The sequence below is a fragment of the Oncorhynchus gorbuscha genome, linkage group LG13 (assembly GCF_021184085.1).
Source record: "Oncorhynchus gorbuscha isolate QuinsamMale2020 ecotype Even-year linkage group LG13, OgorEven_v1.0, whole genome shotgun sequence".
Taxonomy (NCBI): Eukaryota; Metazoa; Chordata; class Actinopteri; order Salmoniformes; family Salmonidae; genus Oncorhynchus; species Oncorhynchus gorbuscha.
In genome coordinates this window covers 44,643,439-44,667,835 of record NC_060185.1, presented here as the reverse complement: position 1 = coordinate 44,667,835, position 24,397 = coordinate 44,643,439, and the positions used below count along the sequence as shown (strand labels likewise).

The window sequence follows — 24,397 nt, the reverse complement described above, 5'->3', positions numbered from 1 at the left end:
TGAAATCAAAATTAATATTTTAGAGCAAGCAGTACAGCTTCATATGACACTAATAAATATGCCAAATTGTATTATTTCTTAATTATGCTTTTAGATACAAATGTCAAGTATATGTCAACAATCCTTCCTCCAAAGAACCATTCTACTGATTAAATGTTGTGAAAATCAGAAAAACAATGGCTTTTCTTTGTCCTGGTTTCGTGAGGAAGCACCCAGCTTTTCTTTACACTAAATGTATTTCTCAACTCTTTAAAATAAGCCCAGGGATCTTTCAGAATTAAGGGAATAGGGTCCATCAAATCATATTTTATTGGTCACATGCACATATTTAGCAGATGTTATTGCGGGTGTAGTGAAACGCTTGTGTTCCTAGCTCTACATGAAGGAATTTTGGGGAGGGTCATGCTTTTTCAATTTTGTTACTGGGTTTGGTTTAGTATTTTAAAAATGTGTCCAGAGGGGTATACTAAGAAGCAAGCTAGATCTATGTGGGATTTTCTAAAGCTAGCCAGCTTTAATTAGCTTCACATTCCAGCTCAGGCTTCATGGATATTCCTCTTCTGCCTGCCACTAACTCAAATATTCCACGTGGCTAATCGAACGAGGAACTCTTCATTGAGACAATGCTGAAACATCAATCCATGGGCGTGTCAGTGCCACATTTGAATTTGTAACCGAAATCAAAATGAAAGAAAAGTTATCTTGCAAATGAAGCAGGCTATGGTGTGAAATAAGTTTTTAGAAGTGCTGTCTATGTTTTCTTACTTATCGTTAATGCCGTCTATGGTGTACTTTGGTCTGTTTATCAAGGCACAAGCACCTTTTCTCCCACTCATATCGATAAAATAATTTGATTTAGTAATACAAAGGTTTTACTGCGCGTGAAGTTTCAAATGCATTCTGTCATTACTAAATGTGTAATATGATTTTAACAATTCAATTTTTAACACGTAAAAATGCTAATGAAAGGGATGATGACACAATCTTTGCGGGAGGCAATCTGATTTCATTGGTCCTCAACTCACATCTCAGACACTTCATTCAGGATAAATTGACTTAGTCCTGAGTTAGCCTGGTTAGTTCTAAAGGGTTCTTTTCCATAGAAATTTACCAGGCTAAAAGGTGAACCACTTTAGCGGTACTGGTTATCCCAAGTTGAACTCAGAGTTGACCAAAGTTAGTTCGCTAACTCCTCAAACCAGTAGTAGGGCCAAGCTTCTTGCCATCCAGGACCTACAGTTGAAGTCGGAAGTTTAATCAAATCAAATCAAATGCATTTATATAGCCCTTCGTACTTCAGTTGATATCTCAAAGTGATGTACAGAAACCCAGCCTAAAACCCCAAACAGCAAGCAATGTAGGTGTAGAAGCACGGTGGCTAGGAAAAACTCCCTAGAAAGGCAAAAACCTAGGAAGAAACCTAGAGAGGAACCAGGCTATGGGGGGTGGCTAGTCCTCTTCTGGCTGTGCCAGATGGAGATTATAACAGAACATGGCCAAGATGTTCCAATGTTCATAAATGACCAGCATGGTCAAATAATAATAGTCACAGGCAGAACAGTTGAAACTGGAGCAGCAGCACGGCCAGGTGGACTGGGGACAGCAAGGAGTCATCATGCCGGGTAGTCCTGAGGCATGGTCCTAGGGCTCAGGTCCTCTGAGAGAGAGAAAGAGAATTAGAGAGAGCATACTTAAATTCACACAGGACACCGGATAAGACAGGAGAAGTACTCCAGATATAACAAACTGACCCTAGCCCCCCAACACAAACTACTGCAGCGTAAATACTGGAGGCTGAGACAGGAGGGGTCAGGAGACACTGTGGCCCCATCCGATGATACACCCGGACAGGGCCAAACAGGAAGGATATAACCCCACCCACTTTGCCAAAGCACAGCCCCCACACCACTAGAGGGATATTTTCAACCACCAACTTACCATCCTGAGACAAGGCCGAGTATAGCCCACAAAGATCTCCGCCACAGCACAACTCAGAGGGGGGCAACCCAGACAGGAAGATCACATCAGTGACTCAACCCACTCAAGTGACGCACCCCTCCTAGGGACATCATGAAAGAGCACCAGTAAGCCAGTGACTCAGCCCCTGTAATAGAGGCAGGGTTAGAGGCAGAGGATCCCAGTGGAAAGAGCCAGGCAGAGACAGCAAGAGCGGTTTGTTGCTCCAGAGCCTTTCCTTTCACCTTCACACTCCTGGGCCAGACTACACTCAATCAAATGACCCACTGAAGAGATGAGTTTTCAGTAAAGACTTAAAGGTTGAGACCGAGTTTGCGTCTCTCACAAGTTAATTGGGTATTAGTCATTTAAAAACCATGTAGCCTACTAGCCAAGTGTTGTGAAGGGTAGACTACACAATTAGAATAATATGTTTTGAAATTTAAATAAAGAAGGGATGGTGTCACGTTCTGACCTTTATTTCCTTTGTTTTTTCATTATTTATTGTGGTCAGAGCGTGAGTTGGGGTGGGCAGTCTATGTTTGTTTTTCTATGATTTTGGGATTTCTATGTTTCGGCCTAGTATGGTTCTCAATCAGAGGCAGGTGTCATTAGTTGTCTCTGATTGAGAATCATACTTAGGTAGCCTGGGTTTCACTGTTTGTTTGTGGGTGATTGTCTATGTTAGTTGTTTGTGTCAGCACAGTTCTTATGATAGCGTCACGGTCGTTTATTGTTTTTGTACAGTTTACTTCGTGGTTTTTTTATCATCTATTAAATGATGCATTCACGCTGCGCTTTGGTCCGCTTCTTACGACGATCGTGACAGATGGTGACCTTCTGAACTGTTAAGAGTTAAACCAATGGTTTAAAGTATTACAGAAAAATAATGGCATTTGAGCATGAGCATAATCCTTTCAATTCTAACCAAACAATGTCCATAATTTGCCCTGTGGCTGTAGTTGAGAGATCAATCCGAGCACTCCTAGATCTCAAGATGTATTCAGTGCAACACTGTGTCATAATGCACCCTTACTTTGCGCAAGGAGCACTAACCATACTGCAGTGTGTGATGTTAAGACACATGTTTGTTTATAGGAAATACGCTATTTTTTTTACCTCCATGTACTGTGAGAAGAGATGTGTTTTTCTAAGTTTGCCCAAACATATCATATAGATCAGATACAAGCAATATCGTGTATTTTTAAGATATTAGGCTAATATTCAACATGACATGTGAAAGGTCAGCCCATTACTGTGAAACTGGATTTACCTGTTATGCACAGGCCAACGCATTCACACAACACAGTACCCACACCTTGGCCAATGGCCAGAATAAAGGACTTCCTATCAGTGGAACTCAGTCATATCATCCATTCACAGGCAACCGCAAGGTGTAACTGGAGCGGCTGTTGAGTTGAATGGAGTTCAACCGACCCAAAGGTATGGTGATCTATGCACTTTTAGTGTCTTTTGTGCACCTTTGGTGACTTTAGCGCACTTTTGGTGACTCTAGCGCACCTTTGGTGACATTAGCGCACATGCCTTTATAGATGACCGGCATACTGTATGTTTAAAGCTTGATGTGGTCTAAAAATGTAATGGGTCTCGTTCTTTAAGTATGTTCCCCGGTAAAAAGTAACGATCATTTCTCATTATCACCAACTGTATGTTCCACCCCATTCTACTTAAGGCGTAATTGGAAAATGTAGATATATGACATTTGAAGCGGTGAGCTGTAGTTTAAAGCTGTATAATTATTAGCATTTCTTTGCAGTCATGCAGGGGTGTGGTCCACAAACATCTGAAATCAAACAAATCATGCAATTCTCCACTGTTGTTGTCAGTCAACATGCAAAATTAATGTATCTGCTACTTCTTCTACTTAGAACAGACAATATGTAGATGTAGTCAATTTGGTTTGTGCATTATGGCTACAAATGTACTCTGAGGCGAATGCAGCATTACATGGGATGGAGTACAGAGTGAGAAATAAGGAAAGGCATCAGATAATGTTTTATCCATAATGTTAAAACACTTTTATGCCGTTCATACATGATCAGTACCTATGCATTTTTGATACTCTGGTTATTGTTTTTTTTTGTATTGTATTTAATGTTGTTCGCACCGCAAAAGCCTCGGTGTGTAGGTGATTTGTACAATAGGATCGGTGATTTTAACAAGGCTAAGATGACTGAAAATATAGTACAACCCGTACAATACAATACAATTAACATATTGATTTGTGATTGGAACATATAACTGTGTAGTAATCTACGCCGGTTTGTGTAGCTCCAGGGGGAGGGCCTGGAGATGGAGAGGGAGGACAAGTTGTCCTGAGCACACTGATTGAACTCCAGCCTGCGAGGAGTGAACGGAAGCTTGAAGAGCATGGAGGGCTGGGAGGGCTGTCTTCAACCGACACCACTAACGCAGCCAAGACGGACCCCAGAGCCCCTGCAGGACGATCTGGAAAGGTGTGTAATGTAAATGTAATGTAAATGTAATGTAATGTGTGTAACGGAGGATCTGGTTCAGTGGAAGGGGGGGGGGGGGGTGTAGTGCACGTTTATATTGAGGGTATAGTCAAAGACTTCCCAAGAAAGGTAACGATAGGTCAAATGGTAACCAGATAATAACCCTGTACTGAAATAAATGCCTGTGCATGTCTGCACTATGAAAACAATAATACATTTACCATCTAATTTTACTCTGTCTCATATCCATCTGTCAAGTTGTAACAATTGCAGTCTCTCTCTCCTTCAGGTTGACTTGTACTCATTCCACAGCTCCCCATCTTCAGACAGCGAGGAGGAGGAGAAAGGCAAGAAGGAAAAGAAAAAGAAGCTGAAGAAGAAGAGGAAGAAGAAGGTGAGTCGCTTAAGCGCTTCCAATGTGAACCTCCCCTACTTGGAATGCACTGCTCACTGGAGGCTCGCAAATGTGGTTAAAGAGACCCGGACATAAATGCAGTGTCATGTCAGTGTGCAGTTTCAGAACTGTGCGCTCTACACTAGTCGTTTTAAGGTGTAGTCACTCCACAGCTGAGGGCTGATCTCCAAAACGTAGGTGTATTTTGCAATGGTGTGGTTCTCAAATGGGTTAGCAGGGCTTACTACAGTCAGGAATACCGATGCGAAAAGTGACTGAGTGAGAGGGGAGTGGCATTAAGATATTGCAGAGTACTGTAGATCACAAGCCTCAAGAACCCCTGTTACGTATTCCTGTGCTGGCCTCCAATCATTTATACAATGTGACAGTTATCTAGGAATATTGGTCTTTAATAGTGGGGCATTCTGTAAGACCCTTTTAATAATAATAATAATATATGCCATTTAGCAGACGCTTTTATCCAAAGCGACTTACAGTCATGTGTGCATACATTCAACGTATGGGTGGTCCCGGGGATCGAACCCACTACCCTGGCGTTACAAGCGCCATGCTCTACCAACTGAGCTACAGAAGGACCATGCAATAGAGAAGCACATTCATTACATTCACTCATGAAAGGTAAAGTATGAAACAACCAAATAAGTGAGGTATCTACTGACATGTACTTTACTGGTGTCAATTATGCAATAACCTTTTCTTCTTGTACACAGGATTCCAGTTCATCCTCTTCCTCCTCCTCCTCCTCCTCCTCTGACAGCAGCTCTTCAGACAGTGAAGTAAGCTGCGCAAATCTCTTAACATTTGACCTAATGTTCATCATCATTATATCAGATCTGAATTTGATTGAGCGTGTCTTGTGCATGAATAGTCACAATACATAAACAGTCACAAAAGAGTGAACCCTGCCCATCTGGCACTCCTGGCTAAAGCTGCCTGTTTGGAATGAGTCAATGAACAAACAGAGAGAGAGAGAGAGAGAGAGAGGACATTTTGGTTGGATTGGGCCATGTGTTTAGTTTTAGACAAATATCTTGGTCACGCGAAGCCAAAAGGAGACTTGAATCCCCCAATGAAACAATTAAAGTGAAAAGAAGCCTAATAGGTTTCTGGAGCTTGTCTTGGCAATGCTGGTATCTAACCTGAAACCAATCCATTGTTGTTTTAATCCTGGGAATACTCTTTCCAAGCGTATCCAAATTAGGTCCCTTGCCATGACCCACAGCTTTATAAAGTGGATGTCTTACTATGTCACATTGGGCTGGGCAGTTTTTATTTGATAAAAAAGTGACTACTGTAATTGCTGATGTGAGCTTTATTTAGTCTTACTCTTCTCACTTTTAGATGTGCAATCATTTAGATTTATCTTTCACTCAGGAAAAAAACATGCCATCACATTTTTGGGGAAATTATGCTCTGAAAATGAATGCAGCGGTTTATTTGAATATATAATCCATTTGAAGTCATGTTTGTTAAGATATGCTGTGATTATCGATAGCAGGTACTTTGATTCCACGATAGAAACTCAACCGCCCGCGTTTTATGCTGGTCTGAAACAACAGCACTATGTTCTGTCAGCGTTAGTAAGCAGGAAACTCAGGTTTACATGCTTGAGATATGTGGGGTTGAAAGACTAGCTGAAAGTCTAAATGGCACAATGAAACCCGTATGGTAGGCATGCTGTGACCTTCGGGACCCAGATCTAAGATAGGCATAGGAAACACACCCAGTCATAACCTGTTGAGCTGGTGCCTGCAAGATCAGGAAGTGAAGAGGTGGTAGCGACTTGCTTTCTAGCAGCAAACAAACACATATGCATAAGGTGGATGCACACACAGTACCACTGAAAAGTTTGGACACACCTACTCATTCAAGGGTTTTTTCTTTAGTGGTACTATTTTCTACATTGTAGAATAATAGTGAAGACATCAAAACTATGAAATAACACATATGGAATCATGTAGTAACCAAAAAAAGTGTTAAACATATCAACATGTATTTTATATTTGAGATTCTTCAAAGTAGCCACCCTTTGCCTTGATAACAGCGTTGCATACCTTTGGCATTCTCTCAACTAGCTTCATGAGGTAGTCACCTTTAAATTAACAGGTGTGCCTTGTTAAGTTAATTTGTGGAATAATAGTGGCTACTTTGAAGAATCTCAAATGTAAAATATGTTTTGATTTGTTACACTTTTTTGGTTACTACATGATTCCATTTGTGTTATTTCACAGTTTTGATGTCTTTGCTTTTGTTCTACAAGAAAATCGTTTTTAAAAAAATAAGAAAAACCCTTGAATAAGTTTGTGTCCTAACATTTGACTGGTACTGTATATGTGAATTGTGTGTAGGTGTGTGTGTGTGCATGCAAGTCATTTTATTAGTCATGAATAATAAAACAATGATGGATACACCTCACAGGTGTAATAGAATGACTTATACACACACAGAGAACCCATCCTTGTAGATGCTGAGTCATCGTGCTTATTTATTTCGGTTGAATGTCATAGATTAAATCTACGTTTACTACACATGTGTCTAAAAGCATCAAGGCACAAGGCGAGACCCAGATGCAGACACAGGAGACAGATGGTTGGAGTCTTAAAATGTTTATTCATCCAAAGGGGAAGGCAATAGAATGGTCGTGGACAGGCAAAAAGGTCAAAACCAGATCAGAGTCCAGGAGGTACAGAGTGGCAGACAGGCTCTTGGTCAAGGCAGGCAGAAATGTCAGGCAGGCGGGTACAAAGTCCAAAAAACAGGCAAGGATCAAAAACCGGGAGGACTAGAAAAAGGAGAATGCAAAAAGCAGGAGAATGGGAAAAACGCTGGTTGACCTGGAAACATACAACACGAACTGGCACAGAGAGACAGGAAACACAGGGATAAATACACTGGGGGAAATCAGCGACACCTGGAGGGGGTGGAAACAATCACAAGGACAGGTGAAACAGATCAGAGCGTGGCAAAAAGTACAGAGATCTAAAATGTACTTTCGTCCTACCTGTCAGTGTATGTTTTGTTCTGCTATGTTAACATTAGATGAATAAGTCAAACTTGCAGTGAGACTAACTTCTGTCTGTCCTTCTGTAGGATGAGAATAAGAAGAGGAAGAAGAAGAAGAAGGCAAAGAAAGAAGGTTCTGGGGATACTATAGTACATGATGCAGCCTCCATATCTGAGCCTGGTGAGTGACAGCTTTGTTTTCTGTGTTCGGGCGTGTGTACTGAAGGCTACGAACTGTTCTAAATGACCTACTGTGTTTAAACACAAATGACCCCGCCTTGTAACCAAATATTACACCGACTGTACCTGCCTACTGCTCAAGTGACACATTCACCTCAATTCACATTATATGTATAGATACCATGTTAATGGCAACATTTATTAAATAATAAAGCAATAATGAGAGGAATGTGGGTATATGAGGCGAGGGTGGGGTGGGTGGATAGGTGTGTAATCTCAGTCCAAAGGGCATATATTGAGTCAAACATTTGATTGTAATTTTGTTGACTTTGCACCACATCACAGATTTCATCCCTAGAGGGGTTGGCCCTATTTGTTTTAAGATCAAGTTGCAAGAATGAAATCGAGGGCGTTTTATCTGACCATGTGCACTGTTTATGTTCAATCAATCGTCTCTATACAGAAACACCACAAAAAAAAAACACACAGAACAACGATAATCTTATAAATATTATATTGTCGTTCACTAAAACATATTGACTGTTTTTGTTGTCGTCGCAGGGCTCGAATGCGTCACTGATCTAAACAACGAGGAAACAAAGAAGAAAGAGGATGTGAGTGGGTTTTCATCAAATATATTATGTCATTTCGTATCATCACCATGGCCAATTTCCTTTTCCAGAAGTTACAAGCCAGAGTGTGCACAGTAACAAGAAGCCACATCAATACTCTACATCGCAGAGGAAGTCAGCTTTTACTTCAATGTTACCGTGGCAGGATTTAGAACATGCATTTTTGTCCCTTCCTCTTAGAACTCAGGCTCGGACAGTGAAGAGGACAAGAAGATGAAGAAGAAGAAGAAGAAGAAGAAGAAGAAGAAGAAGAAGGTATGTATTGTAGCTCCCCTGTATACATACAGGTGGTAACGTGTGAAATCTCAGTCTCATAAAAGAGGTCCTTTTCTATGTTCCTGTTTTCCGGCTCTCAGGATTCCAGCTCCTCTTCTTCATCTTCCAGCTCATCCTCCTCCTCAGACAGTGAGGAGGAGAAGAAGAAGAAGAAGAAGAAGAAGAAGAAGAAGAAAAAGGTTTGATTCAACATGAGATCAGATAAACGTGTGGTGCCCATTTTGTCGACACAGCACACTAACGATTTGTTTGAATTATTTTTCAGGATTCCAGCTCCTCATCTTCATCCTCTGATAGCTCTTCATCCTCCTCATCCTCGGACAGTGACAAGAAGAATAAGAAGAAGAATAATAAGAAGAAGAAGAAGAAGAAGAAAAAGGTATGAACATTTCACATTACACCAACGTGGCTAAACAATGTCAAAGTGTTATAAACAGGATACCTCTCCCAAATCAACAAATCTGACTGAAACCCTTACTATATGACCTGACAGTAATTGTGAAACATTTACCTGTCGTCCTGACTCATGGACATTTCTCTTCTAGGATTCTAGAGGTTCTTCTGACAGCAAGGTAATATACAGTACCAGATTAGGAGTTCTAGCGTGTTGGTACCATGTCAAAAACATTGAAAGATGTTTTCAAACTGAGTCTGAAGCTATTTCTGCTTTGCAATCACTGTAGTGTACGACTTTACATCTTTTTTTTTTTCAATAATAAAACCGCCTTATTTTGCCATGTTATTCCCCCTACATAATTAACAGTTCAATTGCTATCCACACCACATTTGTTTGCAGACTACACAGAAGTTAGTGCAATGAACAGCAAGCTCTTAAACAGCGGGCCAGCACTATTACCAAACCAGACACACCAGCAAGAACAATTATTTTCCTCAATGCATTAGCTTTTGGGGAAGCCTAACTTGGCCTACTTGCATGCGCTTGCCCAGAACACCCCGCAAGAACATACTGTAGTCACATGTGTTCTGTTTTGTTGTGTTTGGGAGAAGGGAGAAGAGGCAGACGGACAGGGCAAGGATGAGTGCAGCTGTGCTGCTGGCGTTTCAACAGCTGGTATGTCATTTCTTCTTTTAAAATGTCACAACGTGTTTTCACAACGTTGTTCTGCATGCAAAGCTATTCTCATTCTGGATGCTTTCTTTGGAAACATGGGCATTGTAAACACAGCATCACATCAGGTCTTCATGGTCATTCATATAAGGTCATTAAACATGTCCACAGTAGACAACAAGAAATGGTGACCCAAAAATATGCATATCCGCAGGTGAGGAGGGTGCTGGACTGGAGGGTACCCTGGGACAGAAATTGGGCAAAGGGGAAAAAAAGAAAGACAAGAAGAAGAAGAAAGACAAGAGAACGGACAAGGTGAGGTCATCGAGGCGCATAACAACAGGCCTTTCGAGAATTTTAACCTTGAAACTTAAGCGGTACCGAGTCCGCTTATAGCCCAAGTGGTACCCACTCCGTGGGAAGAGCCGGTTTTCTTTATGTTTTGTACAGTCCGTGTATATTTACTTAGCATATTTATTTAGCTTTTCCTTGCCTGCTGTATCTCTGGCTCTGCAATAGTCCTGTATCTCTGGCTCTGCAATAGTCCTGTATCTCTGGCTCTGCAATAGTCCTGTATCTCTGGCTCTGCAATAGTCCTGTATCTCTGGCTCTGCAATAGTCCTGTATCTCTGGCTCTGCAATAGTCCTGTATCTCTGGCTCTGCAATAGTCCTGTATCTCTGGCTCTGCAATAGTCCTGTATCTCTGGCTCTGCAATAGTCCTGTATCTCTGGCTCTGCAATAGTCCTGTATCTCTGGCTCTGCAATAGTCCTGTATCTCTGGCTCTGCAATAGTCCTGTATCTCTGGCTCTGCAATAGTCCTGTATCTCTGGCTCTGCAATAATTGTTAACGTATAGAATCCCATGTATAGAATCCCATGGCGTATCCGAATCCCACGGTTATTACCTTCTAACAGTATTAAGCGTGTGTTTGTTAGACTTACAGTTTTGTAAGGTCGAAAATGTGTCACTTAGAAAGTGTCAGCAGAGGGCGTCAGAGATGAAAAGGGTTAAAGTTACAAAGGAATTCAACCTCTCACGCTTTTTCTCAGGGCTCTGCGTCTGAGAGTGATGACGGTGACAAGGTAAAACACAAACAGATCTACAAACGGACACTCCTCTCCTCACTTTGAATTGAAACTCTAAAAGTATCCCCAGAATGACTTTCTCTGTCGTAATACCCTCTCCCCAATCACAGTGCAAGAAAGACAAAGCAAAGGAGGGTGGTGCATCAGCTGAATGGATTTGTAAGTAAAAAAAAAAAAAAAAGAATTGTCTCAGAAGAGATATGGAGATTATGAAGGGGAAATCTTGAGGGTGATAGTCTTCTTTCCCGCGAGGAAAGGTGGCAGAGATTTTCCTGAAGGAATGGAAGCTGGAAACCTGAGTGATGACGAGAGAGAAGGAGGCAAGGAGAAAGAGAAGAAGAAGAAGTTGAAGAAGAAGAAGAAGGTACTCATTACAGTTCCCATTGGCTCCCTGTGGTACAGTACAGACAACCTTTCCCACAAGTATTTAGCATTCAGATATGACTAGATATCTCAAATGAACTGTGTTATTCTGCCATTGGACTTGAGCTCCTCTCCAAAAGTGTCATGTAATTGAGCTCATGTAATTAATTATGTAATACAGCTACAATAGCCTAATGAGTGTTTTTTTATTTATTGAAGGACTCTGGCTGTTCATCATCCTCTTCATCCTCGGAAAGCTCTTCCTCTTCAGACAGCGAGGATGTCAAAAAAAAAAGAAGAAGAAGAAGAAGAAGAAGAAGAAAGCTGAGGTTGGTGGTTCCAAACTATCAGCCACATTGTATTCTATGGTAATGTTGGATGGTGCAATACTCCACACTGTCCCCATAAGACTGACATATTGGACACCGTTTTTGCCACAGGATTCCAGTTCTTCATCTTCCTCCTCCTCGTCTTCATCCTCCTCCTCCTCTTCATCCTCTTCCTCTTCTGATAGCGAGGAGGAAAATAAGAAGAAGAAGAAGAAGAAGAAAAAGGTGAGAAAGCGACGTGTTGTGTGATTTAACATAAACAGAAAGTGAGAAAGCGACGTGTTGTGTGATTTAACATAAACAGAAAGTGAGAAAGCGACGTGTTGTGTGATTTAACATAAACAGAAAGTGAGAAAGCGACGTGTTGTGTGATTTAACAGAAAGTGAGAAAGCGACGTGTTGTGTGATTTAACATAAACAGAAAGTGAGAAAGCGACGTGTTGTGTGATTTAACAGAAAGTGAGAAAGCGACGTGTTGTGTGATTTAACATAAACAGAAAGTGAGAAAGCGACGTGTTGGGTGATTTAACATAAACAGAAAGTGAGAAAGCGACGTGTTGTGTGATTTAACATAAACAGAAAGTGAGAAAGCGACGTGTTGTGTGATTTAACATAAACAGAAAGTGAGAAAGCGACGTGTTGGGTGATTTAACATAAACAGAAAGTGAGAAAGCGACGTGTTGGGTGATTTAACATAAAAAGAAGCACATTGTTTTTGTTGACTCACTGTTGACCCTGGTCATTTCTGTATCACATTAAAACTGTGTAAAACCGTACTATACCGTACTATACCTATCTATAGCCCAATGACAGACCCTGGAAAGTTGTTAAATACTTCATAGTGACCTTTTTATGGTTGTTGTCCCTCAGGATTCTAGTTCTTCATCCTCTGACAGCTCCTCCTCCTCTGACAGCGATGATGACAAAAAGAAGAAGAAGATGAAGAAGAAGAAAAAGGTAAGTGTAACAATTTAGCAATGAAATGTTGCATGTCCATATTGCTCGAGTTACTCCATTGGCTATTGCATCCCCTTTGGCTCCATCTCCTCAGCATTACAGCATGGAAGCCAAGGCAGACATGTCACAAAGCATCTTCTTCTTTGGGAAAATACAGGGTAGATGTCTGATTAAAGTTTGTCTGTTTCAGGATTCCAACTCTGATGATTCAGATAGCGAGAAAGACAAGAAGAAGAAGAAGAAGAAAAAGAAGACTAAGGTGAGTGCCGATGCATACAGATGTTATTTTGAGAAACCCAGTGGGCAGGGTTATGGTTAGAAGCCCACTGGTAAGTGAATGAATTCCACTCTCTTCATTTTTCTTTGACAGGGTTCCTGCTCATCAGACAGCGAAGACGATAAGAAGAAGAAGAAGAAGAAGAAGAAGGATAAGAAGGTACGTTGTTCTATTGTTTGTCTTTTCAATTTTGAAACATATTGGAGACGTCAAATTAAACTTTTATTGTGTGTCCAGGACGATTCTGACTGCGAGGAAGACAAGAAGAAAAAGAAGAAGAAGGACAAGAAGAAAAAGAAGGATAAGGTACGTTTTCAATTGTCCTGTATTGGGGAGGGTCCATTTTTTTAAAGAACAGTTCATTTGAGATATCTAATGTCTCCTGAGTGACCAAAATATGTATCTTGTGAGTCCAGGACTCTGACTGCGAGGAAGACAAGAAGAAAAAGAAGGACAAGAAGAAAAAGAAGGATAAAGAAGGATAAGGTCCATTTTTTTAAAGAACAGTTCATTTGAGATATCAATGTCTCCTGTCCTGTATTGAGTCCAGGGAGGGTCCACGTTTTTTTTTATTGGGGAGGGTCCATTTTTTTAAAGAACAGTTCATTTGAGATATCTAATGTCTCCTGAGTGACCAGAATATGTATCTTGTGAGTCCAGGACTCTGACTGCGAGGAAGACAAGAAAATGAAGAAGAAGGACAAGAAGAAAAAAAGAAGAAGGATAAGGTGTGTCTCAACTGTCCTGTATTGGGGAGGGTCCATGTTTTAAAGAACAGTTCATTTGAGATATCTAGTCATATCTGAATGACCAGCATATTTCTATTTGTGTCCAGGACTCTGACTGCGAGGAAGACAAGAAAATGAAGAAGAAGGACAAGAAGAAAAAGAAGAAGGATATGGTGTGTCTCAACTGTCCTGTATTGGGGAGGGTCCATGTTTTAAAGAACAGTTCATTTGAGATATCTAGTCATATCTGAATGACCAGCATATTTCTATTTGTGTCCAGGACTCTGACAGCGAGGAAGACAAGAAGAAAAAGAAGAAGAAAAAGAAGGTACCTTTTTTAATTGACTGTCTTAGAGAGTGATCCTCAAACTAACGATAGTAACAATCAGAATGTGACTGTGGATCGCTTCTCCTGTGTACCCAGGATTCGGGTTCTGACAGCGAGGAAGATAAGAAGAAGAAAGACAAGAAGAAGGATAAGAAGAAAGGCAAGAAGAAGGATAAGAAGAAGAAGAAGAAAGACAAGAAGAAAAAAAAGGTAAGTAAACACAAATCTATTTGGGAGTTATTCATGAGCCCCTCTATGAGTTATGAGCCCAATGCGCATAGTGGAGGCTAATGAAATAGGATAGTATTTCATCCCCATTTACTGTATTTATGTGTGTCTAGGATGACTCCTCATCTGGAAGTGATGATGAAAAGAAGAAGAAGAAGAAAAAGGAGAAGAAGAAAGAAAAGGTAAGTCTCCATAAAAGGTAAATGTTATTTGGAGATGCACAACAGTGAGGTGAACACTGGAATCTGATGGACCACGTCCTCTGTTTGCCCTGTAGAGTTCCTCTTCTGGAAGTGATGATGATGAGAAGAAAAAGAAGAAAGACAAGAAGGTACATGTTATTTGGCGATGCATATGATACTGTTTGGAACACTGTCTTTCCTCCGGAAGTGAGAAAGACAAGAAGGAGATACAGATAAGGGAGACAAATTCCTGGTAGAGTTTTGTTATGTACACAAACATGTGATACCAAAATAGCTTATTGACTCATTCTCCTTAAATTTACATTGGTATTTTTTGGGGTCACAGGACTCCTGTTCCGATGTTGAGGGAGCATCTAAGAAAAAAACAAAGAAGGATGGCAACAAGAAAGAGGTAGGTACAAGGTAGTGAATATTGGAATTGTATGCAAAGAGAAAGCCAAACCCTCAAGCTTTTCCCTGAGGTAGTCCAATCCGCTTCTCAATGTCTCAACTCTAACGCAGGTATGTAGGACAGTTTTTAAGTAAAAGCCACTCATAGGTACGTGTCTGCGAGAATAGTTTCATTTAAACATATCAGTTCCATTCTAATAATATCTCATTTATTCCCTTTTAGGGTGGACCTGAGAATGAAAAGTGTGGAGAGATGAAAAAGGAGGAGAAATATGTAGGTGGCTTGGTGATGGGAGGAGGGTGCATGGATAGCAAACCATCTGACGAGGGATCAGCTATTCGCCCGAAACCCACCCTGAAGTTGGAGTCTTGGGGGCCGTCGGCAGACGCCAGACCCAACACTCGCTATGAGTCCCTTTATAGCCCTCGCACTCTCTCTGTCCCAGGGAGAGCAGCCCCTCCCGCCCGCCACTCAGTCCCTTGGAGGGCCTGATGCGGAACCCAACCTGGACCAGCGACCGTGACCCAATGACCGGGAGAGGACCAGCCAGCAGCAGAACCACACTGCTCAAATCCAGTGATCTGCTCAGGGGTCCTAAGCCTTATCAGCCTTAATTAACATGGAGATTGGAAAAGATAGGCCAAGATGCTCATTACAATCAGGCTGAAACATGATCAAAAAGGAATTCTGTCAGAAATAAATAAATCATTTCTATAGGTACATTTTTGTGAATCTCTTTTCCAACTGAAGCTGGTCAACTTTTGCAAATAATACACTTTTGTCTCTTTGGGAACCTCACACGTGAGTGACATGCAATTTGTTTATCTAAGGTAAAGTGGGAAGTTTGAACATCATTTACGTGTATGTGTCTGTGTACACATTCAGGAGTTTCCAGCAGTATTCATGCAGGCTTAGCTGATCAGATGCACTACACTATGAATGTAGTTTGAGGAGTTAGTGAGGTAACTTTGGTCAACTCTGCGTTCAGTTTGGGATAACCGGTACCATGAAAGTGGCTCACCTTTAAGCCAATTTGGTAAATCTGCTTCAGGGCGCAGGCTAACCCAGGGATAACTACAATTATCTTGAATGAAGTGTTTGTTGTGTGAGTTGAGGACCAATGAAATCAGATGTTCTCCCTCTCGCAAATATGATATAATATTCTTCATCGGAGATGACCAAATCCCAACAGTGTCTGAGCAGCCGGTAAAAAGCCTTGGAAGGTGGTATGATGCAAGCCTGAAGGACAAAGACCAGGTGCAACAGCTGCGCAAAGACATCAGTAGTAGCCTACAGTCCATCGACAACACCCAGCTACCTGGAAAGTTAAAGGCCTGGTGTCTGCAGTTTGGTCTCCTACCCCGGGTGTTGTGGCCCTTAGCACTGTATGAGGTTCCAATCTCAACAGTGGAGAAGATGGAAAGAGGAGTCACAGGCTACTTAAAGAAGTGGCTTGGAGTTCCACGATGCCTTACCACCATAGGCCTCCATGGAGATGGTGTCCTCAAGCTGCCCCTCACCAGTCTAACAGAGGAATTCAAGTGTGCAAAAACCAGGCTCCAAATGACACTGAATGAATCTCGAGACCCAGTGGTGAGCAACAACGCGCCGACCTTGGCAACTGGGCGCAAATGGAGGCCAGGAAAAGCAGTCCAGGAGGCAACAGCAGCCCTCAGACATGCTGACATTGTGGGTCATGTTCAGCAAGGGAGAGGAGGCCTTGGGCTAACTAGCCGTGCTGCTTGGAGTAAGGCCACTGCACCAGAGCGGCGGAAGATGGTAGTGCAGGAAGTACGCCATCAGGAGGAGGCTGCAAGGTGGGCCAAGGCAGTCTCTCTTGCCAAACAGGGACAGTGGACTCGATGGGACAGTGTGGAGAAGAGGAAGATCAGCTGGAAGGATCTGTGGGCCATGGAAGCGAGGCGGTTGAGCTTTTCCATCAGAGCAACATATGACGTCCTTCCAACACCAGTTAATCTTCACCAATGGTATGGTGAAGATCCGGACTGTGCCCTCTGTTCCATGCCAGCCAACCTCAGGCACATTCTCACAGGCTGTAAAACAAGCCTCGCCCAAGGACGCTACACTTGGCGTCACAACCAAGTCCTTAAAAACCTTGCGTCTGCCCTGGAGGACAAGCGAGCTGCCACCAACTCCCTACCACCCACAGCAGCATCACACTCCTTACGGACAAACTTTGTCCGCGAAGGGGCTAAACCACCGAAGAGCGGCTCTACACCATTAGAGCGAGACCAGCTGCGCTTGGCCCGCGACTGGAAAATGCTAGCTGACATTGGCCGGCAACTTGTGTTTCCTCCGGAGATCGCAACCACCACCCTAAGACCTGACATGGTGCTCTGGTCCCGTTCACTCAATAAGGTCTTCATCATTGAGCTCACAGTACCCTGGGAAAACTCAGTAGATGAGGCTTATGAGCGAAAACATCTGCGCTATGCTGATCTAGCTGCTGAAGCACGGCATCATGGCTGGAACACAGAAGTCCGACCAGTGGAGGTGGGCTGCAGAGGTTTTGTGGCAACATCTACAACCAGACTGCTTAGAGACCTGGGAATTAAGGGCCAGAGCCAGCGTTCGGCAATCAAAGCTGTATCAGAGGCGGCAGAAGGCAGCAGTCAGTGGCTCTGGATGAAGAGGAAAGACCCCAGCTGGGCCCCGAAGTGAGAGGGCCAGGAGGTATGCGGTCAACAATGATTGACTCAGGGAGGAGGACGCCCCTGCCATGCATAGTCCCATGGGATGTTTGCTATCAACAACAAGGCAACTCCTATGACTAATTGGGAATGGGACGCAAGCGTAGGATTGATCACCCTGTCGCTGGCCGCCTTTGAGGAGGGTGTATAGTGTGAAAGGCCGAAACACCCTAGGAACCAAAGGTACACTACTGACGATGCGCTCCCCAAATTTCACCACGCTCACTGTTCATTAACTCTTGGAAGTGCTTGCACAAAGGATAGTAACATCTCATCCTGTGTTCTTGGAATCATCATCCAATTCATTTGAGGAAGAAAACTGCTTAAATATGAATCAAATGTGTTTTTGTGTGTTAAAAAGTTCCACATTTAGTAATGGCAAATGCATTTGATACTTCACGCACGGTAAAACATTCATATGACAATACAATTGTTTTATTTTTTAAGAGTGGGAAAAAAGGTGCTGTGCATTGATATGCACAGCAAAGGCGGGACCAGAGGCAGCATTAATGATGAGTAATAAAATAAAGATGACACTTCAACAAGCCTATTTCGCCCCATAACCTGCTGAAATTGCAAGATAACTTTTCTTTCATTTTGATTTCGACACAAATGAAAATGTGGCACGTGGATTGATGTTTCAGTATTGTCTCAATTAAGAGTTCGGCTTTCGACTAGCCACATGCGACATGAACACAATGTTGCCAACTCCTCACAGTAAGGAAAGTAGCTATTGGCTGGCCTAAAAGTAGCTAAATAGCATCATCACCTAATTTGCATAATTGACCATGTGCATGTAATTGTTATGGACGATGTAGGAGAGAGGAATAACATCACGGGAGAGACATAAAGGTGAGTAAAAAACACCCTAAATGTGTTTAAAACTACAATTCAGCAAGCTGCTGAGAGTGGCACACATAGCGAATAAGAACCAGATATTTGAGGCCATACTCCTTCAGTACTTTATGGACCCCATTGTTAATCCCCGTCATAACAGAGGCATTGTCAGTCCCTATCCCCAGCAGTTTGTCTTTTTTTAAGACAACACTTCTCGAGGAAAGCCACAACAGCACGGGCTATAGATTTGGCATCTTCTCCCTCCAACTCAACAAGCCCCAGAAATGTTGATACAATTGTCTGCTTGGTGTCACTAAAGTACCTTATCACAACCCCCAGGTACTTAGAAACACTTACATCCATGGACTCATCAAGAAGGAGGCTGAAACGCTGGTCACCCACATCTGTGGACTCATCAAGGAGGAGGCTGAAACGCTGGTCACCCACATCTGTGGACTCATCAAGGAGGAGGCTGAAACGCTGGTCACCCACATCTGTGGACTCATCAAGGAGGAGGCTGAAACGCTGGTCACCCACATCTGTGGACTCATCAAGAAGGAGGCTGAAACGCTGGTCACCCACATCTGTGGACTCATCAAGGAGGAGGCTGAAATGCTGGTCACCCACATCTGCGACCAACTTTTTCAGAAAGTATGGTGCTAGAACACCATTAATAATTTCTGTGCACTTTGTCCTGTGCATTTTGAATTGGGTAGCAGCAGTGGAGTCTGAGAAAGCAGCTCTACATGGTTCTCCAATGTGATCACATGCCAGCATGGAACAGTGTTCAGCGATAGCTAATGCCATGGTGGCCTCAGCCTTTTTTGCAGTCAATTTTTTAAACCAGAAATGGCAGCTTGTTTTGGGTGGAACTGTTATAATGCTTTGCCTTTTGAGTATGTTTTTGAGTTGTCATGTGTTTGTTTACATCAGTAAGTTTGGCGTAGAAATCAGCCTTACAATACAGGCAGTATGCCTGTGTATCATCTCCAATACACGGCTTCAACCAGCCTTTGAATCCAGGGTTTGATTCCCACTCCTTTCTGTATTTTTGAGTGTACAGTTTAGACTGACACATGATGAGCTAGCCAGCTAGATGTTTAGCTTATGTCACAGAGAGGCACACACACAGTGGACAAGGTAAGTGACTGAGGCTGTGTGAGTCAAATGCAGTGATTTATTTTAGACAAGTAACATTTTACATTTACTTCCCACCCTGAATGTAAGCCAGGGCTGGATCAGCCAGCAGCGGCTTCAGGCATGTGCAATGCATTTGCAGTCTGGACGCAGAGGGGTGAACATCTCCTGCTCTGACTGCAGCTGGGAGGGAGTGCTGCATGAGGACTGGGCCGTCTGAGAGTGCCCTGGGACGGGGCCCACGAGTTATTAAAAATGAGTCGCTGGAGGGGTCTGAATACTCGCTAAATGTAGCGACCAAGTCGCTAACTTGGCAACACTGCAGTCTTATGGCTTTCAGGAGCCTTTTGGTCCCAGACTAGGCATTCTGGTACTGCTTGCTGTGCGGTAGCAGAGAGAACAGTCTATGACTTGGGAGGCTGGAGTCTGACAATTTGAAGGCCTTCCTCTGACACCACCTGGTATAGAGTTCCTGAGTGACAGGGAGTTAGGCCCCAGTGATGTACTGAGCTGTACGCACTTCCCTCTGTAGCGCCTTAGAGCAGTTGCCATACCAAGCGGTGATGTAGCCAGTCAAGATGCTCTTAATGTTGCAGCTGTAAAAACCTTTTGAGGATCTGAGGGCCCCAAGTCCTGACAATCAATGTTGGTGGGGAGATTGCCTAAGCCAGGGGAAGCATAGCTCTATGAATCTTAATTGCACAAAGCCTATTATTTGGCAGTGTCTGCCGAGCATGGCTCCTTGGATCTCGACGGCAGTGTTACGAGCATCTGTAGTCGCTGGGTCCATTCCTTGGTCGGATCCTTCTGTTATGCAGGTGAATGAGGACCCAAAAGCGACTTGGCGAAAACAGAGTATTTAATCCAGTAAAGTTACTTTACAAACAAAAGGCATAATACTACTCGTAATGACGAGAACAGACAGGAGACTTGATCAAGAACTGCAGGTTGCCTCGGGAAGGCACTTGAACGTAGCAGACTCAGACACCTGCTCACCACGCAGCATCTGAGGGAAACACGACACGACAGGGCAATACATAGACACAGCACGGTGAACAATAGATAAGGATCCGACAGGACAGGAACGGAAAACAAGGGAAGAAATAGGGACTCTAATCAGGGGGAAAAGATAAGGAACAGGTGTGGGAAGACTAAATGATGATTAGGGGAATAGGAACAGCTGGGAGCAGGAACGGAACGATAGAGAGAGGAGAGAGAGGGAGGGGGAGAGAGAGGGATAGAAAAAGGGAACGAACCTAATAAGACCAGCAGGGGGGAAACGAACAGAAGGGAAAGCATAATGACAAGACAATCTAAGACAAAACATGACACAGAGAGAGAATTCAATTCACATAGGACACCGGAATAATGTGCATTACTGTATTGTACATAGGCTGGTCATCTAGGTTTGGTGCCTGTATACTTTCCATCACTATGAAGAAATACAATGCACAATACAGCAATTGAGACATCAAGTGGTTTGTGATGATGTGGCTCAGTTGGTACAGCATGGCGCATGCAACACTAGGGTTGTGGGTTTGATTCCCATGGGGGACCAGTACGTAAAATGTATGCACTCACTACTGTAAGTCGCTCTGGATAAGAACATCTACTAAAATGTAAAAGGAGTAAATAGACCATTTCAGTTTACACACAGAAATAAGTTGCGTTTGCTAAGTATTTCAAGAAACTGGAAAACACAAAGTATTTTTTTATTCCACAAGTATTATCAGATTAACTTTTGTACAGAATTATCAGACTCAAGTTACAAATGCTGGTAAACACTCAAATACATTTAGTTTAAATGTTTTCACAAAAGATGCGCACCGGATCTTTACGGGTCTTGTTTCAGCAGACCAATACATCTTCAGCGTGGGCCTATTTTTTTCCTCTTCTGCATGTTGCAGCCAAACGCTACCCTACTTTGGCCCACTGACGTCACATCATTGGGCAAAAGCCGGAAGGGAAGAGCGCCCTCCTCATATCAAACAATGATCTGCGCCACTCGGTCATGCTGCCAATATGGCAGCAGGGTCCATCGTCCACAAACATACAACATCTCTTTTCCATAAAAAAAAGCTGGTTCATGCCCGAGAGGCAGGCCCGTTCCAAAAACGAATGCAATCACTTTTCACCCGGTGTAACGCAGGCCAGATAAACGACCCCCAGCGGAATAATTTGGTTTGAACCGTCAGGCTAAAGGACTAAGACTCCACAAGGTCTATTCCACACTGGCCCAACCAGGTGCATTTTCAAAACCGTAAAAAACGGGGAAGAAACATTAACATTCATATTGGACAAAATCAGATAGTCCTGCATCAATTTTAAAACCCCTGTGCCGTTTTGTGCCTTCTGAACGACACGAACGTGTTTTGGTCACGTGGTTGCGGGGTGGGGTCAACAGGTAGGTGCGTAGCGTGAGTTTTTCCGTTTAAAGGGCAAAGTTGTTTCTGCAGGTTGTCACTGCTATTGTGTGCTCCCAAGACAACATGGATTTCGATTTGGCTTCAGGTAATTCTTGATTTCATGAATCATAATTCCATTCAACTCTAAAATATTGTCTGAACTACAGTAACTACGGTGTAACCATTTCTCTAATGATTTGATGGTTATTAGTCGGATGCAAGCCAGATCTTTTCCTATTATTTGAGCTCATTTGAATGTGCATTTCACACCTGTCAAACGTTGATTTGAATGAATCCAAAGTCTGCCTTAGTTGAGACAATATATTTATGTTATTAATAGCAGAAGGCAAATGTGCATCAAAAGGACATACTAATGAGCAATCTAACATGTCATGTCTCTTATTTTCCACAGCTGTAGGTAAAGATGATCAGGTGAAAAAGGATGATTCCTCTGGCCAGGAACAGAACGCCCTCTTTGGATGGGGGAAGAAGAAGGACAAAGATGGGGATAAGGACAAGGTAAGAAACATACTGTTACCATTACCTAAACCAGTTGCTTGATAAGATTGTCAATTGTATTTCATCCATCAATGGCAATTTGTGTGCAATTAATGCTGATCCACACACACGGCATACAAAGTATCCTGACTGTCTACCAACTTTCAGAGTGCATCCAAGGACAAAGACAAATCAAAGGACCGCAAGGACAGTGACAAATCGAAGGACCATAGGGTGGACAAAGACAAGTCTAACGAACATAAGGACAAGAAACATGGTGACAAGAAGGACAAAGGTCATAAGAAGAAGAAAGACAAGAAGCCCAAAGAGCATAAGGACAAAGACGATGGGCATGGGTCTTCTTCTTCCTCGTCCAGCAGCGATGAGGTAGTGTACATTTAGCCTTGATTTGTTGAGTGTTTAAAAAAATCTTTTTCTTAACATTTTGTTACATTCCAAAGAATGTTCATGTATGGCTGCTATAGAATGTGGTCCAACAAGCCGTGTTGACAACCACACCATTAGTTCAAGGGTTCCTTACCATAAACATGGGTAAGGCCATAGAGGCTGTGCAGGACATAGCAGCTGTGGCAATTTTATCAGGCTAAATGCCCTAGTTATGTAAGAGTGGTTGGTGTTGTCATTTGCAACACTTGAGACTCTGACCCTTTACCATCAAATGCGGTTCCATGCACTTTATCAGCTAGTAAAACACATCTTTAGAAACAGTAATCCCCTTTTGCAGTCTTTATTCCCGGCTGTCCCATGGACAAGACAGTAAGGCTCATCACACCTTTTATAACCTGGGCCATGTCTTACTTCTTATGCAAACTAGGCTGACGTCAAAGAGGAAAAGGACATGAGTGCTCTGAGTTACTGGGTGTGTCTGTGAAAACGGATCAGATAGGAGAGCAATAAAAAGGTGTTACCTGCCCTACAGCCACATATCAGGGCCTGACTGCATAGTTTCGCCCAAAACAAGTGTTATTATTAATACATGTAATGGCTCATACTGGCACCTTGATATTGTCGTAATCGCCAGGGTTTTATGGCTTATCTTCTGTTAAATGTATGTCTCTTGTCATTTTAGGATGAAGGCAAGAAGACTCATCACTGATTCTGGTGCTGTGAGGAGGTCCTGTCAGACTTTTCTCCATCTTTCCTCCCCAGTGAAAAGTCTAATGTCCACCAGAAGAGGGAGGTGTTTTTCATTGAATATTTGTTTAACAGATTGAATACAATTGATTGGCAAACATTATGTTCAGGTTTTTTGATAAATTGTCCAGTTCAAAAGATGGAACTTCATTCTTTTTGTTTATTTTAGCACAATTTATGGGAACACTCAATGTTCTTAGTTTGAAATAGAAAGCATAAGGGAGGACAACTACAAATGCCTAGGTGTCTGGTTAGACTGTAAACTCTCCTTCCACACTCACATTAAGAATCTCCAATCCAAAATTAAATCTAGAATCGGTTTCCTATTTCGCAAACAAAGCATACCCTCGTAAAACTGACTATCCTACCGATCCTTGACTTCAGCGATGTCATTTACAAAATAGCCCCCAACACTCTACTCAGCAAATTGGATGCAGTCTATCACAGTGCCATCCATTTTCCCACCAAAGCCCCATACACTATCCACCACTGCAACCTGTACTCTCTTGTTGGCTGACCCTCACTACATATTTGTTGCCAAATCCACTGTCTCCAGGTCATCTATAAGTCTTTGCTAGGTAAAGCCCTGCCCAACCTCAGCTCACTGGTCACCATAGCAGCACCCACCCGTAGCATGCGCTCCAGAAGGTTTCTCCCTGCTCACTCCCAAAGCCAATTCCTCCTTTGGATGCTTTTCCTTACAGTTCTTCGCTGCCAATGATTGGCCTGAACTGCAAAAATCACTGAAGCTGGA

The 24,397-nt window shown here is 42.7% G+C and overlaps 3 protein-coding genes across 5 annotated transcripts; all 3 read left to right on the top strand.

Moving 5' to 3' along the window:
- Nucleotides 1-3,248: 3,248 nt before the first annotated feature.
- LOC123992961 (uncharacterized G-patch domain protein DDB_G0278987-like) lies at nt 3,249-12,032 on the top strand. Of its 3 annotated transcripts, none has more exons than XM_046294633.1 (17): nt 3,249-3,399; nt 4,249-4,433; nt 4,723-4,827; nt 5,559-5,624; nt 7,939-8,032; nt 8,593-8,645; nt 8,844-8,904; nt 9,018-9,118; nt 9,205-9,318; nt 9,485-9,511; nt 9,945-10,011; nt 10,223-10,323; nt 11,061-11,093; nt 11,207-11,255; nt 11,354-11,460; nt 11,679-11,788; nt 11,900-12,032. In XM_046294633.1, exons 1-17 carry the CDS (start codon nt 3,378-3,380, stop codon nt 12,015-12,017), a joined length of 1,413 nt encoding a protein of 470 aa, XP_046150589.1. In that variant the 5' UTR covers nt 3,249-3,377; the 3' UTR covers nt 12,018-12,032. The 3 variants fall into 3 exon arrangements, with proteins under 3 accessions (XP_046150589.1, XP_046150588.1, XP_046150587.1); XM_046294632.1 differs by having other exon boundaries at nt 8,844-8,918; nt 9,020-9,118; nt 9,948-10,011; XM_046294631.1 differs by having other exon boundaries at nt 8,844-8,918; nt 9,020-9,118.
- Nucleotides 11,980-15,698, top strand: LOC123992962 (cylicin-2-like). Its single transcript, XM_046294634.1, has 12 exons — nt 11,980-12,013; nt 12,659-12,745; nt 12,936-13,004; nt 13,116-13,181; nt 13,260-13,328; nt 13,858-13,923; nt 14,031-14,078; nt 14,172-14,288; nt 14,420-14,488; nt 14,584-14,637; nt 14,835-14,900; nt 15,123-15,698. The coding sequence occupies exons 2-12, from the start codon at nt 12,728-12,730 to the stop codon at nt 15,390-15,392; spliced, it is 912 nt and encodes a 303-aa protein (XP_046150590.1). The 5' UTR covers nt 11,980-12,013; nt 12,659-12,727; the 3' UTR covers nt 15,393-15,698.
- A 6,243-nt stretch (nt 15,699-21,941) lies between these two features.
- Nucleotides 21,942-23,783, top strand: LOC123993971 (putative uncharacterized protein DDB_G0292636). Its single transcript, XM_046296457.1, has 4 exons — nt 21,942-22,096; nt 22,403-22,509; nt 22,657-22,875; nt 23,579-23,783. Exons 1-4 carry the CDS (start codon nt 22,075-22,077, stop codon nt 23,603-23,605), a joined length of 375 nt encoding a protein of 124 aa, XP_046152413.1. The 5' UTR covers nt 21,942-22,074; the 3' UTR covers nt 23,606-23,783.
- The last annotated feature ends 614 nt before the right edge of the window (nt 23,784-24,397 follow it).

Coding starts and splice junctions, on each gene's coding strand:
- LOC123993971 (XM_046296457.1), top strand. CDS start 22,075: ATGGATTTCGATTTGGCTTCAG. Junction 22,097..22,402: donor GGATTTCGATTTGGCTTCAG/GTAATTCTTGAT, acceptor TATTTTCCACAG/CTGTAGGTAAAGATGATCAG. Junction 22,510..22,656: donor AAGATGGGGATAAGGACAAG/GTAAGAAACATA, acceptor ACCAACTTTCAG/AGTGCATCCAAGGACAAAGA.
- LOC123992962 (XM_046294634.1), top strand. Junction 13,329..13,857: donor AGAAGAAAAAGAAGGATAAG/GTACGTTTTCAA, acceptor ATTTGTGTCCAG/GACTCTGACTGCGAGGAAGA. Junction 14,489..14,583: donor AGGAGAAGAAGAAAGAAAAG/GTAAGTCTCCAT, acceptor TTTGCCCTGTAG/AGTTCCTCTTCTGGAAGTGA.
- LOC123992961 (XM_046294631.1), top strand. CDS start 3,378: ATGGAGTTCAACCGACCCAAAG. Junction 4,828..5,558: donor AGAAGAAGAGGAAGAAGAAG/GTGAGTCGCTTA, acceptor TCTTGTACACAG/GATTCCAGTTCATCCTCTTC. Junction 8,033..8,592: donor AGCCTCCATATCTGAGCCTG/GTGAGTGACAGC, acceptor TTGTCGTCGCAG/GGCTCGAATGCGTCACTGAT.